We start from the raw sequence: 19,251 nt of genomic DNA on the forward strand, positions 1-19,251 counted from the left end.
TCGTTTGGGGGGAGGGGCAAATGTGGCAGAACGAAGGAGACCCTTTGATGGCAGTACTGGCTTCAGAGGCGACATGGTTAGACAGGGTGAGGGTGGGCACAACTCCCCCACAAGCCAATCCACCTCTCAGTTTGGCCAAGTGGCTGGCTGGTGGTAGGCAGCTGGGTAAGATCATGGGCTTGCTGTGAAAGAGCAGAGGGTGATGGGTGAGAATCCTACACTGTCATACCAGCTCCAGCACACACACACACACACACACACACACACACACACACACACACACACACACACACAGCTTTCTAGCAGCTGTAAAACTCCAAGGAATGTCACCTGCTGACCTTCTCCCTGCTCCACCCTTATCCTGAGACGGTGGAGCCCACGCTGTTAGCTCCTGTGGTGGCTGGCCCCTCCTCTGTGCCTTCCCTCCTTTCCCTCCAGGTCTTGTTTCCATAACAACCCCAGAAGGTGGGAGGCTGTGTTAATTGGCAGGTAATGCCCAGTTTGGGGTATGAAGAATCTCTGGGTGTTGGGCTGTGATCTGAGTCTGTTTAGATTCCCAGCACCCCTTGCAGCAGCTTCTAAACTGGGTGGGGCGTGAGAGGGAAATCTGGCCAGAAGTGAGCTGTGGAGGAGCCTCTCCCATCCATCCCCGTCTAGGAGCCAGGACACTTTCAGTCCCAACATAGTTGCTGACTGTCTATCGTCATGGGTAGGTCAGTTCTCTCAGAACCTCAGTTTCCCCGGAGGTAAAAGAGAAGGCTGGATGCTGAGTTTCACTTCATCCAACTTTGCCCCACCCAAGACTCCCTGGAGCATCCTCGAGACCCATTTCACGATAACAGAATATTTCTCAGAGGTGGGAGCTAGCTGGTTTTCACCAGGCAGAGTGGATCAGTGAACACCGTGGGGCAGGTCTAACTTGTGGCAGGAGGCTGGCACTGCACAGCAGTCCATTTTGTCCTGGCAGAAGTGGACGGACCATTTCTCTAGATGCTCAGAAATGCAGTGACTGTCCAAGAAGGGAGTCTGGCTGCCCCGTCATGCCCGTTCTCAGCCCAGGTGTGGCTGGGCTCATTAGGAAGATGCCATCACATTTTCTTTGTGCTTCTGAGTAGGAATAGTTGGCCATGGAGGAAGGGGACAGGACCCTGTAAGACTTGGCAGCCACGAGGCCACAGAGGGTGCTCTCTCTGTGCACCAGGGCTGAGCTGGTCCTGGTGATGGCTTTCCCCTGAGAATAGGAGCATTTCCATGGTAACTTTCTGTAGGTCCAGGATGCAGAAGTCAGACGAGGTCCAGGCAGATGCTGGCCACTCTCCTGCCTGAATCTCTTCATGGTCGGTAGATTCCTGCTTACCCCTGCAGTCCACAGAGACCCCAGACCCAGAGCCTTGCTTGCCACCTCACCGACCTCCACGCCAGCACAGTCTCCGGTCTCTGGCAAGTTCTTCCTCTCAGACCCAGGCTCGTCTCCCCACCCCATTCTCCCTGATGATCCCGTTTCTTATTTCACGGAGAAAATAGAGGCAATCAGGAGAGAAATTCCCCCTTTGCTCTTCATCAGCTCTGTCAGCCCTACCTCCACCTCCAGCCAGAACTCCACCTTCCCTGAGCTGAAGGTCAGTTCTTCACCTTAGTGCCCTGAGCCCCACTCTGTCAGGATGTTCAAGGGCTTTGTTCCTGCAATTCCTCAGCCCCCCTGCCTTCATCACAGGTCCCCTCACCCCAGGATCATTTCCATTAGTCTCTCTTCTCTGAAAGGCCCTCCCTGACCCCTATTTCCCTCTGGCCACATTGCCAGTTTCTGTCTTGTTTCCGCAGGAACTTCAAGAATTAGATGCCTGCATTTCACAACCCCTTCCCCCCAACCCAGACTCTCCCTACTTGGATATGGAGCCTACTGCTCCATTGTGACCCCTTGGCAGGGACACCAGTGACCATCCGAAGTCTAACGAGCCATTGCCTGTCATCAGCTCCCTCCCGGCATGTTCTACACTGAACAGTCTTTCTTGCTGGCTTCTGGGTACCACTCTCCTGGGTGTCTTCTCTGCTGGCCTGTTCCCTCCTTTCTTATTTTATGTGTATAGGTATTTTGCTTATAAGAGTGTCTGTGTACCACTTGTGTGTCTGATGCCCACAAAGGCCAGGGATATCTGATTCCTGGAACTGGAGTTACAGACAGTTGGGAGCCACCATCCGAGTGTTGGCAACTGAACCTAGGTCTTCCGGCAGAGCAGCCAGTGTTCTAACCACTAAGCTATCTCACCCATCCTCTGCTCCTTAAAAGAGGGTACTCATGTCATGGATATGTGTGCGCCTGGGTGTGTGAATGGGCACCATGTGTGTGCAGTACCTGTGGGCACCAGGAGAGGGCACCGGGTTTCCTGGAACTAGAGCTGCAGGTGGTTGTAAGCCACTCAAAATGGGTGCTGGGAATTGAACCCGGCTCTTCCTTTTGAAGAGAGGTAATGCTCTTAACAACTGAGCACCCCCCACCCTATCTCTCGACCTCAGGATGTTGGTGTGTTCCACAGATGTGTTCTGCCAGACTGGAAGATCCTGCCCCGTATTTCACCCTTCCAAACTTAGAACATCCCCAGCTGTACTTGTGACTCTCTGAGCCTCCCTCTCCACAATGGTACTGCTGCCCACCCATCTGTTACAAGCAAAGCCCGACCAGCACTGACCAGGGCTCCTCTACTCTGCTTAGCCACTGCCCACCTCCCCCACTAGCTCCTGTCTGTCTCTCCGCATCTTATCCCCAGTCTGTGGTCCACACAGTAGCTCAATCATCTCTCAGCTCTGACAGCTCCCCTCCCCTAGTGGTTCTCATCCTGCCCGGCTCTGACATGTCCTTGGTGGACAGACAGTATGGTCTAGTCCCAGCTATTGCTCTTCAACTTCATGACCTATCATTCAGCTCCACCCAGGTGCGGGTCTAAACGCCCGGTGTGTAGGTAGTGCATTGTCTCTGAGCCTGTTTCTCCATCTGGAAAACAGGAGGCCTAGAAGTCAGTTTGCAAATACCTAGAAACAGCTTTGGGTAAACCAACCATCCACCAAGCTCTCTGTCTAGCCTGAGAGTGTCCTAAGAGCATCCTGAGAGCCCAGCTCCTCCCCTAGTTTCCCTCCTCCACAGCATAGCTCAGGCACATCAACCAAGAGTTCAGGGAAGTAGGAACTGAACTGAGTCTCAATCCCACCAGTCTCTTCTGTATCCGGGGAGGCCAGGTTGGGCACGGGAATGGGCTCTACTCCCAGCATGCTCTTTGCTGAGGCGCAGAACTCAGTCCAGCAATACTGGGTCCTCGCTTGAACAAAGGGGATGCTAGGTCAGTTCTTGACCAGGACTTCTGCCCTAGTCAGCTATGGCAACAGAGACAGGTATCTGGCTCCTGACATTAGTGTGGGGAGCAGCTCAACCCTAGTGCTCTGCAACAGTCCCGTAGGAAAGGGATTAAAACTGTATCTGGGGCCACAGTGGGGCCTCGGGAAATGGTCACTTTGTGGTGGGCCCCCGAGTGTCCTGTTCCAGGCACTAGCTTTCCTGCTGGTAAAACATGACTAAGGGATACATCTAACCTGCAGCCCCAGAGGCCTGCACGTGGATGCACATGGCCCAGGCTCAGCAGAAAATTGTCAACTTGCTGAAACTATCAAGACTGTGTGGATCGGGACACGTGCGTTATAGATGATTGTATCATCCTGCAATGTCAAAGGACCGGGCATGGCTGGCTGCCTCCAGCACACCTCCTCGGTTGGGGTGAGGATCCTTTGAACTGGGTCAGTGGTTTTTTTTAAGAAATGCCAAACAGGAGGTCTCCTGGCATAAGTTCTAGGGCAAGCTGGCTGCTTCCCCAGGCTTCTCTACTGAAGTCTCACTATTAATTACTTTGGATGCCAGGCCATTGGTCTCCGTGGGATCTGGGACTGGATTTCTCGGCAGATAGCTCAGAGGCTGCTAAAGCAGAATCAATCCACCCCGCCCTGTCCATCTTCTGAGGTCAGATCTTGTTAAACCAGGCCCACCTCATATGCACCTACTATGCAGCCTAGGTTGGCCTCAAACTCACAGCAAACTTTCAGCCTTAGCCTCCCAAGTGTTGACTTGACCGTAGCCCAAATACCAAGGTACAGAATATTAATATTAACAACGTCCCTTTAACATAGGGCTGTCATGGTCTCCAGGTGAAGCCAGGATTCTCAAGCACTTTGAGTCTCTGGTGGGCTGCTTCACCTTGCTAGAATGAGGTCTAAGTCTACCCTGTCCTCTCCTTGCCATGCACAGAGTAAGGCAGGCACTCCTTTGTGACATACTACAACTTATGTGAACCACAGCAGGGAAACCCTGCCCCCGACCCTGCATAGCTAGCGTGATGCAGCCCGGGGCGAGGAGCCATGTACTTACGCCATGACAATCACACTGAAGTCTAGCCAGTTCCACGGGTCCCGCAGGAAGGTGAAGGCATGCAGGCAGAAGCCTCGAGCCAGAATCTTGACCAGAGACTCAAAGGTGTAGATGGCAGTGAAGGTGTACCTGAGGAGAGGCCATCGGGGGCTGTGAGTGGGACTGGAGCCTACGGGCTGGGTTTGTGTGTGGGCCCGGGGCAGCTCCTCACCCCACCAATGACCCATGCCCTGTGATAAGGCTTTAATAGGAGCTGCAGGTCTGTGTCAAACTTCTAACAATTCCACCTGTCCCCTTGCTTCACAGAGGCTGTCACGAGTCTGGGGAACTCTCCACTTTCACCCTTGCTAGAAGAGCCCTTTGCACCTACCCCCTCAGTACAGCCCTGGAGGGTATGTCCACATGCATATGGTGACTTTGAGTCTACACAGTGGGACCCATGGATAGAAAGACTCAGTGACCATTAGTCATGTTTGTGGGCTTCCAGCCACTGGTAGTGGGGAGCAGGGACACTCTCGAGTACTTACAGGGCCAGGGTCCTAGCTGTCTACCCTGGGCTAGAGGGAATGCAGATCTTCTTGCGTGTGAGGCTGCTGGGTTCTTTCTGCCTACAGCAGCCTGAGGAATCCAAAATGCCTCTGTTCCCATGACTGGCCCATAGAAAGGGCAGTAACCTACTCTTCAGAGCAGCCAGGCACAGCCACAGCGATATCAGCGCTGGTTCTCTGATAAGAGAGGCTGCTGTAACTTCTAGAGGTTTCCAGAAACTGGGAGCTGAGTATGGTAAGGATCCACCAAGTCTGCTTAGACCCTGGAGGAATTAGACATTTCTTCAGGAAGGGGAGACTCAGAGGCAGGGTTCTACAAAAAGAGTTGTAGGAGGGAGGACTCGGGTTGGGGCCAAGGCAACAGTACCAGAGTGGGGGAGGCAACCACCCTTGTCTTCCTCTTGCTGTGTCCCCCAGCTCAATGTCAGGTCATTTGGGCTCCAATAGGCTTGACAAAGGCGACCCTCCCCGGCAGGACTCCAGGCATGGGCACAGCCTTTGTCTCAGGCAACTCCAGGGCCGTGGCGTGGGACAGAAAGGAGGGATGGGGCAGGAAGAAAGGCCCCAGGGATACTCACTCAACATATTTGGTCCAAGGCGGAGGGTCGTGCTGGGCCATGAACACACAGTTGGTCAGGATGGTGCACATGATAAGCATGCTAAAGAGCGTGACACTGGAGTTAAGGAAGCCGTGGGAGGGGCTGGCGACAAACCTACATAGGGGATCCACAGAGGAAGCCGTGGGAGGGGCTTACCCACAATCTCTCAGAAAGCTATGGGGGGAGGGCACAAGAAACCATTAGAAAACTCTACCCATGTAGCCACAAAGGGGCCTTCCTCGGAAAGCCACGAAGGGCCACACAAATCCACGGGAGGAGGTCAGCTAAGCCACTGTAGCTGCCAAGGGGCTGGGCCTGATGTCACTGCAGGACAAATGTTGCCAGATCAGTACAGTCCCAGTACGTGAGTCCAAGCGGTCTGCTCTCTGCGCCATCCAGGCATTTGCTGCCGGAGCCCGGCCTGTTCCATCGCTTAGCAGACACCAGACAAACTGGAGACCACATATTCCGCAGGGCTTTCTGGGGGACCCAGTGTGGAATGAAGGGACACTGTAGACCTTAGGGTTGACTCCTGCCTGCAGTCACATGGGATGGAGTCAAGGCCAAGAAGCTAGGCAAGGTCCTAAGTTCCCTTTCCCAGTCTTTAGCTTCGAACACACCTGGAGAGGAGCTGCCAGGTCGGAGGGGGGCATTTCCGGTGTGCTTCTGTCCTGTACGCTGGCTCTCACCCTAGTTCCATTCCTAGCCCCCCTCCCCCTGAAGACCACCTCAGCTCCTTGGTTGTTGCTGCTTCATACCCCCACAGGCCAGACATCCCCCTTCTAGCCTGTGGCTCCCCAGTGAATGTCAACCCGTCAGTCTGCTTGCCAGAAAGGGGACTCTGCAAACACTAGCATTGTGTCCTGGGTATCTTTGTGGATCTCAGGTATTAGCTAAACTACCATCCCCGACTCTGGCTGCATCTTAGCTGTTGCTTCAGGCCGGACAAAGCTCTAACTGACTTCCTTCACTCTTTCCTTTGCTTCTGTAGAGGAAGAATCAGACTCTGGGCCTCCTAGGGGCTGAGGTGCCCCAGGGACCTGGCTACATTCACTGATCCCCCTCCCTACCTGCACTGACCACTCCCTGTGGCTGCCTCCAGGTTTCGAGACACCCCAGCCCAGCCTCAGCCCTGAGCACATGGCTGCCAAAGGTGACTCCCAAGGGTGGTCCCAGCTCCCGGGACCTCCTTTTCCCTCCTTATACAATTCCATTCTCCTGATGCCAGGCTGCCACTTACCAGCGCCTGCTCTGGGATGTGTATGAGGAGTCAAGCCAGGTGAATATCCATTCTACCTCCAGACTCCTAGATAACCCAGTTAATTAGAAAAGCAGCCTCATTTATAATTAATCCCCCAGTTTTTCATAAAAAAGAGAGGTGATTAGGCTGTTTCATCAACTCAGGGCTGGCCTACAGTGGTGCCCTGCCCAGTTAGGGAGGGCACCACTCCAGGACCTGGGGGGGTCTTTACTTCCCTGTGCCATACAGCAGGGTCCCGGTTAGCTTTAGTTGCCAACCTAACACAGCCAAGTCATGAAAGGAAAGCCTTAATTAAGGGACTACCAAGATCAGAGTGACCTATGGGCCAGTGAATGGATCAGTGATTTTGGAGGGCCCAGTCCACTGTGGGTAGCACCATCCCCTAGGCAGGCGCTGGTCCCAGATTAAATAAGAGAGCTGCTAAGTGAGAGCCTGTATGCCAACCAGCAAGCAGCATTCTGTAGGCCTTTAAGTTCCTGCCCTGACTTCCCTCAATGACGCATAAGCTGAAATAAACCCTTTCCTCCTGTATACTGTGTTTGGTCAGACAGTCACCAGGCCTACCATCCTGTGTTGTCTTCCAGGGCTCAGACACTCACTGAAGGATCTCACCCCATCCCCGATGCCTCTTCACAGCCAGACTCTGGGATAAAACTTCTCTCACTGGGTGAACCAGTTACCAGCCCCTCAGCTGGCTTCCTCCACTTGTGTGGATCCACTGCTGAACTGTAGAGAATCTCAAAACGTTTCTGAAGTATGTACAGGTGCCTGTAGCACGTATCTGCCGAGTCCCTCCTAGAAGCCAGGCAGTGCATGAACCAACCTGACTCTCTGAATAACCCTAAGAATCCTGAGCTTTGCTTCCGTCCAAGAGATAAGAAAATGAGTATACATGTCGGTCAAGTTGAAGGTCACTGCAGCAGGCAACCATCACTGTGCGTTTGAACGGTAAACGTGATACCATTGCATTGCAAATGCGACCTGCTTGAATACTTGAGGTGGTTAGCACAGGGTCTTTATGCCAGAGACAGGCAGGAGAGTCTGGGGCTCCTGACCGGGTCACTGCTCCTTTACAGACAACGCACAAGCTCAGGAGTGTGAGACGGTACTGCAAAAAGAGAAAAAAACCCTAGAAACACGTCTCACCCCTGGAGCGTCCAGAAAGGAGCGAAGCCCTGCAGGTACCTTCATTTCCACCCGGTGGGAGCCTCCGGAACTGTAAAATGATAGATACGCACTCCTCCAAGCTAGTGTGCCTGTGGCCGTGCGTCTCGGTGGCACCAGGAGTTACCCAAGGGACAATACTGATGGAGAGTGGAGCTGGCCCCATGTGTACCCCTCCCGGGTTCAGGAGCCCTCTGTGGCATTCTCTCTTAGGAGGAACTCAGTTACCATCTAGTCGGCTCTCCTGCCTCCAGAATGGAGAACTTGATGTTAGTCACAGCGTCTTGACCTTCCTTTGACAACAAGCATACTGTTCCTTACCACCCATGGTACTGGATGGAAATCAGACCAGGAGGGTGTCACACAGCAAAGGACACGGCGTCATCCTGTGCGTGCATATATGTGTGAAGGTATGCATGATGCATGGTGGACCAGGGGACAATTTTGGGCATCATTCCTCAGGAACTTCCACCTTTTCTTTTGGAGAAAGAATCTCCCTGGCCCGGAGCTTGCCAAGCGGACTAGGTTGGCTGACCAGAGAGTTCCAGGAATCCTCCTGTCTCCGCCTCCCTGGTGCAGAGACTGCAATTGTGTGCCACCGTGCATGGCTTGTTTACACGGATTCTGGTCCCATGCTTGCAAGCGAGTACGACTGAGCCGCCTCTGCAGCCTTTATGTGTCTTTTAAAGAGCAAATGTCACCAGGCCATGGATGCATGACAGCAGAGCCCTGTCCTTGACACACAGTAAATTGGGAGATTGTGCCTCCAGTCGGGCTGAGCGGGAGGGCTTCCTGGAAGAGATATTTAAGGTCACTCATGGCTGTTCCAGCCACCGGTCAGCCCAGACTGTCCCAGGGACACACCCTTCTGTGTTAAAGCCAGGACTTTTCTACTCTGCGTGGACCACTGACAATTTTGCAGAGTGGGAAAAAGACTTCTCTCCAGAGAGTGGCCGGACTCCCGAGGATGCAGCTAGAGAGATGAACTCAAACTTAAACATGAACATGAGGGAAGTTGTGGGACACTGTCTGGGTCTCCCAGGTCTGCAGATGAGCTGCGGTGAACCAGGCTCATGTCCTTGCATCTGGCACCTTAGAAGTGTTACCTGGCTTCCCTGGCTTTAGGGGTTGCTCTGACACTAGTCCTCTGTGTACGACCAGAGATATCTCTCTTACCTAGTCCAAACTCCTGGTCTTCAGCCTCCACTAAATACTCCAAGACCCCAAGGAACTCAACATGGGCCAATACCAGACTTAGGGGTCACCTGAACTCTCAGCCAGGACATATCTGTTTGTGCTGCTTGCTAGTTTCAGACCAACATCAAGCTGGTCCTTTGTGTGGGCAGAGGCAAAGGTCAGCTCTATAGCCCTGTGCACAGCAGAACATCTTCAACCCTTTCACATCATTGTACCGAACACCCACTGCCAGCCTCAATTAAAATGCCACCAGATACTGCCTGTGCAACCACGGAGACTGTGTGCAACCACGGAGACTGTGTGCAACCACGGAGACTGTGTGCAACCACGGAGACTGTGTGCAACCACGGAGACTGTGTGCAACCACGGAGACTGTGTGCAACCACGGAGACTGTGTGCAACCACAGAGACTGTGTGCAACCAAGGAGACTGTGTGCAACCACAGAGACTGTGTGCAACCACGGAGACTGTGTGCAACCACAGAGACTGCTGACACTTGGGCTACTAAGTCTCCTAAAGAGAAGGTAATTAGACATGGGTGGGTACTGTCATGGTTTCTGCTGTTCAGTGAACACGTGTATACACACACACACACACACACACACACACACACACACACACACACACACTTAATTTGATTGCCCATTTGAATCTGGTAGAGAAACGTGGGAGGGTTTTGTGAGCTCCCGGGCTCCAAAGAAGACAAACTGCTTCTTGGCATGAACACTAGGTCTCTGAATGTGACTGCGAGGGAACTCGGAGTCCGTTGGGCTCTTTGATTTAATCATGGCAGGAGCACATTCTGCAGAACTATGACAAGAATACACAGGGACAAGTCAGTTCTACATGCCCATGTTTACTTTCCCAGCCATTCTCCAGGGCCACACCACAAGCTCAAGACAAAGACCAGAGCCAAACAATGCTGGCACTTGCATGTCACACCAGGAGCCTAACTGTCACAGGAGAGCGGGATGCGTTCTTGTTTCTCTTTAAATTACCTATCACATACAGCTCTGCACATGTAGAAACTTAGTGGGTTTCTGAATGGATGTGAAAATTAAACACAGTGAAATTTTACCATTGAAAACATGAGTCCAGACTTCACGCTGAGCCCGGCACATTGACCCACGACCTCCTCCTGGTACTCTAGATGTGGAGGCTGGAGGACACTCTGAGTTCTGGGCCAACCTGGGTTAGAGGGTAAAACCCTCAACATAAAGTTAAAAACCCAGCAGAAGTTCTTTGTGTTGTAGGGAGTGGCATGCACACCTTTAATCACAGCAGGTGCATGTCTATGAATTCGACGCCAGTCTAGTCTACCTAATGAGTCCCTGTCTCATAAAGAACTTTAGTGTGGTTGCTAAGGGGCACAGTCTCAGCCCAGTTTGGGGGGCTGATGGAATCTTCTAGAAATATGTAGCAGTAATGGTTGTGCAGCCTTAGAAATACATTTTAAAAATCACTGAATCACATACTTTACAGTAAGTTTTATGGGTTGGAGAGATGGCTCAGCAATTAAGAATGAATAGTGTCCTTGCAAAGAACCTGTGTTCATTTCACAGTGCTCACACTGGTGAGCACACAACCATCTGTCACTGCAGCTCCATGGAGATCTGACATCCATAAGCACTTACCCCCATATTGCAGACTCACATGCACTCTCTCACATGCACATATACTCAGGACACACTCTCACACCCACACCTACACACTCACATACACACACACTCACATATACACACTCACACACTCACATACGCACACACTCATACACATATACACACTCACCCACACACATATGCATATAATCACATACATACACACTCATATATACACACACTCATACACACACTCACATACACACACAATCACATACACATACTCACACACATACACACACTCACATATACACACTCATACACATTCACACACTCACACTCTCATACAAATATTCACAACATTCTCACACACATATGCACTCTAACATCACACACATACATATACACTCATACACACTCACACAATATACATACTCACACATACAATCACACACACACTTTCACACATGTACTCACAATATATACACATATACACACTCACACTCTCATATAGACACATACTCACATACACTCACATACATACATTCACACAGACACAATCACACATTCTCACACGCATACTCACAACATACACACACAAACACACTCACACTCTTTCTCACACACATATTCACAACACACACACACACACACACAATAGAGAGCAAGGAACTGAGAGATGGAGATAGGAACAGAAAATTTTAAAAATAATAAAAACAAATGTGCAATGTCTTTGGCATGTGAGGCAGACACCAGCCTACCAGGAGTCACCAGACAGCTTGCAGATGCCTGGGTCTTCGGCGGTGATTCTGCTCTAGGAAACCCTAAGCATCTTACTTTTAAATAAACTTTAAGGGCCCAGAGGTGACAGGTGGAACAACTAAATGTAGGTTCCCACTTTCTACAAAATCCTAGTGATGCTGGAGGCCTGGTGCTCCACCACACTGAGGGGACTGGGGACACTGGGAGCTGGGCTTCCAAAGACCACAATCTCAGCCCCTTCTTCCACTAGGTGGCGCCGTTGGGGCCATCCGCCCATCCCCAGGTAAAGAAGTGCTGTGGCAGCCACGAAGCCTAGGGTAGGGCCTCACAGACCTGATCACTTCCCTGGGGTGGCTGCCCTGGGGGAGGCAGGCAGGCAGCTCAGGGCCCTCAAGGCTGGTCTTACCAGACAGGGCCAGAAAGTCACAGCCTCAGAGGTCACCCTCAATGCACCCCTGGCTGGGCTGAGGACCCCAATGTCCCACTGTCATCCTCATCCACATGCTTCCCAGCCTCTCATCTGCCTAGTAAGTCACAGCCAGCATCTGGAGAGAGTCTCTCCGGGGAGTTCTGTGGCTGCCAAACAGCGCTGGGTTGGTTAGATACCTGGAGAAGCAGCCCTGAATGTGGGCGGAGGATGCTTTCAGGGTGGCCACACCCCTGCAGCAGGCTAGAGACCAGCTCGGAGCACTAAGGAAACCATTTCCCTCCTGCTTCAGCTCCGTTCTTTCTACAAAGCTGTGACCACACTCTGGAGGGAACGACAACTCAGTAGCTGACTTATCACTCTTAGGGGGCTCTCTGAAGGGGAAGTGCCCGTTCAGAGTGGGTGTGGAGGTGGTTGGGAAGGGCTTCAGGAGCTCTGTCCAGCCCATCCACTATGCCCACAACTAGTACCAAGCATCGTCTGAAGCTCAGCAACATGACTGAGATTAGCGGTGGTACTTCTGGCTCTTGGGGTTGGCTCAGCGGGTTAGGGTGCTTGCTGCCAAGTCTGATGACCTGAGTTCGATCCCTCGATCCACACGAAGGAAAGAAGACTTCTGCCTCCTGACCTCCACATACACACCATGATCTGTACATACTTCCCCCAACAACACAAGTATATAAGTGAATACACACATAAATAATGGCATAAAGCAATACAAAATTAAAAAAAAAACATCAGAGAACTAAAATCAAAGAACGAAGGACAATGGGCACGTTCTACAAGCATGCCCTCATTCAGGTCACTGGTGGCCACAGAAAGGGTTTTCCAGGTCCTCTGCCTTGGTGGACTGTACCATCCTTCTCTGTGACTCTGTCTGTCTGTCTGTCTGCCTCTCTGATATCCAGAGATGACTGGACCAGTGAGTTGGCTCAGTGGCAAAGGCACTTGCTGTCAAGCCTGACCACCCTGGAACCCACATGGCAAAAGGAGACAACTGAGTTCTGCAGCTTGCCCTCTGACCCCTGTCCTCACACTCACACTCACACACACACACACACACACACAAAATCTTAAAACTGAGACCCAGAGAAGGCGGTACCCTCTTCAGGTGCTGCCTGAACTAGGACCCCGGTGCTGGCTCCCTGGCTCTGCACTGTTTTCCTGCTGTTTCATCCCAACAGCCCTGTCAGCAGGCGGGAAGCATTTTTGGGCCGCAGTTTATGTAATTGGACGCTAACCAGAGTTCTTTGAGAAGCTCTCAAGCTGCAAACATTTGTCAACACCTAGTTCAGAAGCAAAGTGCTGCCTCCTTCGAAAGATGCCCCCATGAGAAAAAAACTAGAGACATTAAAAAAAAAAAAAAGAAAAGAAAAGAAAAAAAAGAAAAAACAAGAAATGGCTTTTCCTTGGCTGAGTCTCTGCAAGGGGCAGCAGGAGGCAAGAGCCCAGGGGTGGTGGTGGGTGGGACATTTTGGAGCCACCAGAGACTAGGGAATGCTGGGGAAATCAATTCTTCTAAACCCCAGTTCCTTGGCTTCAAGGCTATTTTTCCTCCTGAAGAAGCAGAGGAGGTATGAGGGCTTCTCAAACTTCTCTACACCCCGAGAACCCTTTAGGGATCTTGTTAAAATGCAGGCGCTGACTCAGCGTGTCTAGGGTGGAGGTCAGGGCTCTGTTTTTCTAATGGCCGCTGGTCGTGGGAGCAGTGAGGGGACCCCGCACCACCCTGGCCTGAGCTCTGCACCTGTGTGCACCCCAAGACAAAAGGGGGTACAGGCAAAGGATATGAGTGTACCAGGATCTTCACGGCCGCTCTGCGCACCGGGTGGAAGGGGCTGAGGACATACAAGGCGTTGGTGGCACTGAACCGGAAGATTGTTTTGCCCTTATTCAGCACGATGAAGGTCTGTGGACAGAGGGGACTGTTAGGTCTGGAGACAGCTGTCATCTTAGAGCCCGCAGGACACGGCTACAGGATGAGGAAGGAGGGAAGGGAGAGGGATACCCATGCTTGGGCTATGAGTGCAGAACGGGGAGGTGGAGTCTGGCTGATGTCAGGTTGGCTTATATTTGGTCTAGTTTCAGGATTACCTCTCAACGAGGGACCTTTCGCCAGCCCCTGGGAGGCTGAGGCAAGAAGACTCCCCAGTTCTGTGCCTGCTGCTTCTGCAGCAGAAGTCTGTCAGGCCCAGGGAGGCCTTCTCCCTCCCCTTCTCCCTCCCCTTCTCCCTCCCCTTCTCCCTCCCCTTCTCCCTCCCCTTCTCCCACCTCTTCTCCCTCCCCTTCTCCCTCCCCTTTTCCCTCCCCTTCTCCCACCTCTTCTCCCACCCCTTCTCCCTCCCTGCATAGAACTGTAACAGAGTCCTGCTCACAGCTAGGTCAGCAGAGACTTCTGGCTGAGGAGGGAAAGCTAAAGAGCCACCCACCCAAGGCTTTCCCTGGGACCTTGCCTGCCTAAGGTCAAAGGTCAGCCTCTGTCCGAATCGAATGGTACTCATGACCTGGGGTTTGGGGATCTCCCTTCGCTTCTAGAAGATATGCGTGTCTGGCATGAAGGGGCAGGGGAGCTGTAAGATCTCCTGTGAGACTGCAGAGTGGGAGTCAGAGCCAAAGGAAGCTGCACACCAGAGGCATGGCGGCCACAGGCTCTGAGAGCACTCATCTGCACGGGCTGAGTGGATTTAACCTTGGCTGGTGGGACAAAGTGCTCAGACACATCAGAACTAGAAGTCCCATGTGGTGCCAGCAGGGAGAGCAAGGGAAACAGGATGCAACTCAGGGCACTCTGCAAACAAAGCATCCCGGATATACAGACAGAAAAGATGGTGCCCTTGGTTCCACCCAAATGACCTGTGCTCAGTTCGGGGCAAGGCATCTAAGCCTGGACTCGGTCCTTCGATCCACCTGCTGTGCTAACTACTGGTCTCATCTGAGTCCTACCTAGTCCTTTCTGTTCCCTTCCATGATCTAGACTCACCCTCAGCCGTGTCCCTAACCCTCCTCCCAATTCTGTCAGCTCCGAACAAGCATGACCTAAACCTACACAACTCAAACCACACCCCACCCTGACCCTACTCCAGTCACCTGATCCAGGGAGAAGTTCTGGATCCTCAGACTAAGAGCAGGGACCAGATCAGCAATCTTGTTCTGTGTCTGTGTAGATTGTGTGTGTGTGTGTGTGTGTGTGCATGTGTGTCCCTCAGGGCTCACATAGGCTCTCCTGCTGTCTGTGTAGATGGAGTGTGTGTGTGTCCTTCAGGACCCAGACCCAGGACCTCTCCTGACCGTGGGGGGGGGGGGGGAGAGAGAGAGAGAGAGAGAGAGAGAGAGAGAGAGGGGGGGGGGGGATGTATGTGTGTCCCTCAGAGTTCAGGTCAGCAGGTCAGCTCTCCTGCTGTCTGTGTAGACAGAATGTGTGTGTGTGTCCCTTCACACATATAGCTAATCACACATGCGCCTCAGACTCTTAGTCTCCTGAACATTGCCTCTAACCATCATGGCGATGGACAGACACACTGACAAAAAGAATATACTGACTGTACTTATCCTTCTGGTCCTCCTGTTGCCCTGAGTTCAGCTTGGAGCTGGCCACGGGAACTCCAGTGGCCACCCTGGTCTCTGGTGCCTTGTCTTCCTGGAAAGGCCCAGAAGTGTGGACAGCTCTGTGGGCAACCTGTCCCTCCGTGGGAGACCTGTGTCTTCCTCACACTCCATGCCTTCGCAGTCAGGGCCTCTTCACCCTCTCAGCCTTCCCATGACCTCTGTGGTTCAGGGAAGGCCATAAGGCCCAGGAAACTACTACTGTGGCTCAGCTTGAGGCAGCGGGCTCTGAGGATGATGCCTGGCTAATTCTCTGAGCTGCCAGAGGGACTGGAGGAACCCATGCTACATTTAGTAGGAGGGGACCACCCAGGGGAATCCCCTAGAGGTGTGTACCAGAGGATTACAAATGAAGACAACCTATCAGTAGTCCTCCCACCCCCAAGTTAGGGGTTCAAACAGCATGATTTATGTCTTTACCCCAGAACTCCAAAATTAAGGCGACTAGAATACAGATTAATGGTGAATCATTCCCGCAAGGCTCAGGGGAGCTGGCTCCACATAAGCAAAGCTCCATCTGTCTGCTGGCTTCCTAGGAGCTACCTAAAAGGGTGGGGAGGGTGATGAGGGGGTGGCAGTCACCTTCTGAGTACTATAGAAAGGGTCCAGGTCTTCCAGGGGCTCCCCAATGAGCTCTCGGGGTGGGTTGCCATAGAGATCTGGCAGCTTTTTGGAAGCTTGCAGGTCCAGCTGGGGCCGGGGAGCCTCCTCCTCTGGCAGGCCCTCACGGCTCTCCTGTGAGGTGGCCGAACCTCGGGCTTGTTTTTCAGCCATGCGCTTCTCGATGGCCGCCAGTGACTCCCGGGTGAACCTACGGAAGCTGCTGGTGCCCCGAGGTAACAGGAAGTTTGCCATCTTCTCATCCTGCTTCTGGGGGCACAGGCTCTCCTCAGGCTGCCTGGAAGGAAGCTGGAAAACAAAGACAGGGGGGTATGATGGGGTGCCACAGTCAGAGGGCAGGGTAGTCAGGCAGCTAGGCTGGGGCAGAAAAAAAAGACACACAAAAGTGTACAGTTACCCCTGTTGCCAATCACTGCACAGGCACACATGATTGACAGCAGCTGGGGTAAACCCTCATGCTCTCCTCCACTGAGGTGTGTGTGTGTGTGTGTGTGTGTGTGTGTGTGTGTGTGTGTGTGTGAAAGAGTGTGTGTGTGTGTGTGTGTGTGTGTGTGTGAGAGAGAGAGAGAGAGAGAGAAAGAGAGAGAGAGAGAGAGAGAGCACTCCTGTCCCAATGTGTGTGCGTATGAACATCAGTGGTCAAGAAAAACTGTACCATCATGATGGGGTTACCCTGCTCACTCCAAAGAAAACACTTCAGCTGATCCCCCTTTAAGACATTCTACCACATCTGGCTCCCTGGCCTCCACAGGGCAGGAAAGAGATGACATTCATTTTATCCAGACCTGACCAAATAAAAGTTGAAACACGTATATGTCAGGAGTTGGCCCTGCATGGGACAGGGTCTTACCCCTCCTCTCCAGAGAACATTCCCAGCCCGAGTGGTGTCCAGTCTCCCCACAATCCCCGTGCCCTCATACAAGAGAAGCAAACCAAACCTGAGGCATAGGAGGCGGCAACTGGAGGGACGCAGGGTTTTCAGAAATGGCTGGACGGCCCGACAGGAACACAGGAGTTGGCATCCAGATGTTGGTATCTGGTGTGCCCAACTGTGCAGACCTCCTGCTGAGGACCTCAAAGGAATCCTCTGGGTGCAGCGCCATCCCTAGCTAGAGTAATTCTAAAGATGGGAAATGTGACAGGTGGGTCTCTGGCTCATCACACTGTCCCCTCTTCTCCCATAAAAGGGGACAAACAAGCGCAAACCCCAAGGGGACAGCAGCACCGGAAGACGGTGACCACGGCTGAAGAGGACTTCCAACAGGCACATGTGTGTGACGTCAAATAGGGAGAATGTGGCCCCTGGTGGCCTCAAAGGATTCAGAACCTGGTGCAAACACACTTTGTCTATGACAGCAAGGCAGAAGAATGCATTTCTGTCGGGCTCACCAAAACAGGATGTGGCCAGAGGGCTCCTGACTATGACACCAAGCCAGGAGGCTGCACCGCTAATTACCACATCAAACCCTGGAATGGCTGGGCACCGGCTCAAGAGGGCAGACTGGACACCTGCTAGAGATGTCTGCCAGGGACACACTCCCTTCCTGTCAGCCAAGGGCTTTGCCCTGATCTCACTCCATGGAACATGTCATCAATGACCCCTAGAAGCACCTATACCAGCACATGGCCAACAAGCACCCCCGACTCAGGTGCCCGAACACCAGGGAGAGAATGAGCAAACACGGCACAGGCTGCCGAGATGCTCCAACCCTCACTGCCAAGCCCGACGACCCGAGTTCAATCCTTGGATCCCCACAAGATTAGTGGAAGCAGAGAACGATATAACTCCTGAGGTTGTTCTGACCTCCACATGTTTGGAGATACATGCACACACATGAGGCAGGTGGGGGGAGAACACATGAGAATGTAAATAAACGAAGAAAATAGAGAGGAGACCTCTAGGGACTGGGGAGGTGGCTCAGTTGGTACAGTGTTTGCCGTCAGTGTGAAGATCTCAGTTGAAAGGCTGCACGAGGGAGTGCCTGCCTGTGGTTCTAGTTCGGGGGGAAGCAGAGGCAGGGAGATTCCTGGGGTCCGCTGGGTCACCATCATAGCCCCAGGTCCTAGTGAGAAAAATCTTGTCTCAGAAAACAAGTTGGACAGCTCCCGAGGAATGACACTGCAAGTTGACCTTCGGTCTCACATGCTGGCACATATGTGTCTCTGCACTGGGACACACACACAGACAGGAACGTACAGTGTGTATGGTGTGTGTGTGTGTTTGTGTGTGTGTGTGGTATATATGTGTGCGTATATGGTGTATATGGTGTATGTGCATGTGTATGGTGTGTGTGTGTGTGTGTATGGTGTATGTGCATGTGTATGGTGTGTATGTATCTATGTGTATGATGTATGTGAGTGTATATGGGTGTGCTTGCTAGTGTGTGTGGTTTGTGTGTGCATGTGTATATGGGGTCTTTGTGTGTGTATGGTGTATGGTGTGTGGGTGTATGGTATGTGTGTATGGTGCATATGTGTGTGTGTGTATAGTGTGTGTGTGTACAGTGTGTGTACAATGTGTGTGCAAGGGTATGCATGCTGGTGTGTGTGTGTAGTTTATGTTTTTGTGTGTGGTATTGTTCATGTGTATGGTGTATATGTATCTATGTGCGTGGCATATGTGCATGTGTATGCTGGTGTGTGTGCACATGTGGTCTGCACATGTGTGTGTACCGGGCAAGTACAGTATGAAATAAATGCCATAGAACCAGAAAGACAGAGATGCCCTTTCCAGCCTCCCTGTCCTTCTGTGGCTTTGTGTTTGATTCACACGAAACTAAAGGACCATCTTTGTTAAAAATAGCAGGCGAGAGTAGGTCCCCACTTCACGAGAGCCTTTCCCTGTCTAGCCTCCACCTCTGACTGAGCAAAAGGCATCTCTGCAGCGCTTATGAGCAAACGTGAGTGCTGGTTTTCCTTCCCAGCTGAGGAGGATCTGGGCCTTTTTAAAACTTTCTTTGCACCTTCCCTCTTTGCTTGAATCTGCTGTGATGAGCTTGCAAAACGATACAGTCATTATTCATTTCGTGTGAGAAACAAAGAGCCCAGCCCGAGGACGGCGGG

General features: G+C 52.2%; 1 protein-coding gene across 1 annotated transcript in view; it reads right to left on the reverse strand.

Annotated features, from left to right (window-relative positions):
- The window catches only part of SCN5A (sodium voltage-gated channel alpha subunit 5), a gene marked incomplete at both ends in the record, with an annotated part of 75,959 nt that extends 59,537 nt beyond the window's left edge, over nucleotides 1-16,422 (reverse strand). Inside the window, 5 exon segments of the mRNA XM_080933998.1 lie at nucleotides 4,409-4,537; nucleotides 5,535-5,624; nucleotides 5,626-5,630; nucleotides 13,763-13,873; nucleotides 16,150-16,422. Of these exon segments, the coding sequence (XP_080790124.1) occupies nucleotides 4,409-4,537; nucleotides 5,535-5,624; nucleotides 5,626-5,630; nucleotides 13,763-13,873; nucleotides 16,150-16,422 (608 nt within the window).
- Between the last annotated feature and the right edge of the window lie 2,829 nt (nucleotides 16,423-19,251).

Source organism: Micromys minutus, assembly GCF_963924665.1.
Source record: "Micromys minutus genome assembly, chromosome: 21".
NCBI classification, from domain to species: Eukaryota; Metazoa; Chordata; class Mammalia; order Rodentia; family Muridae; genus Micromys; species Micromys minutus.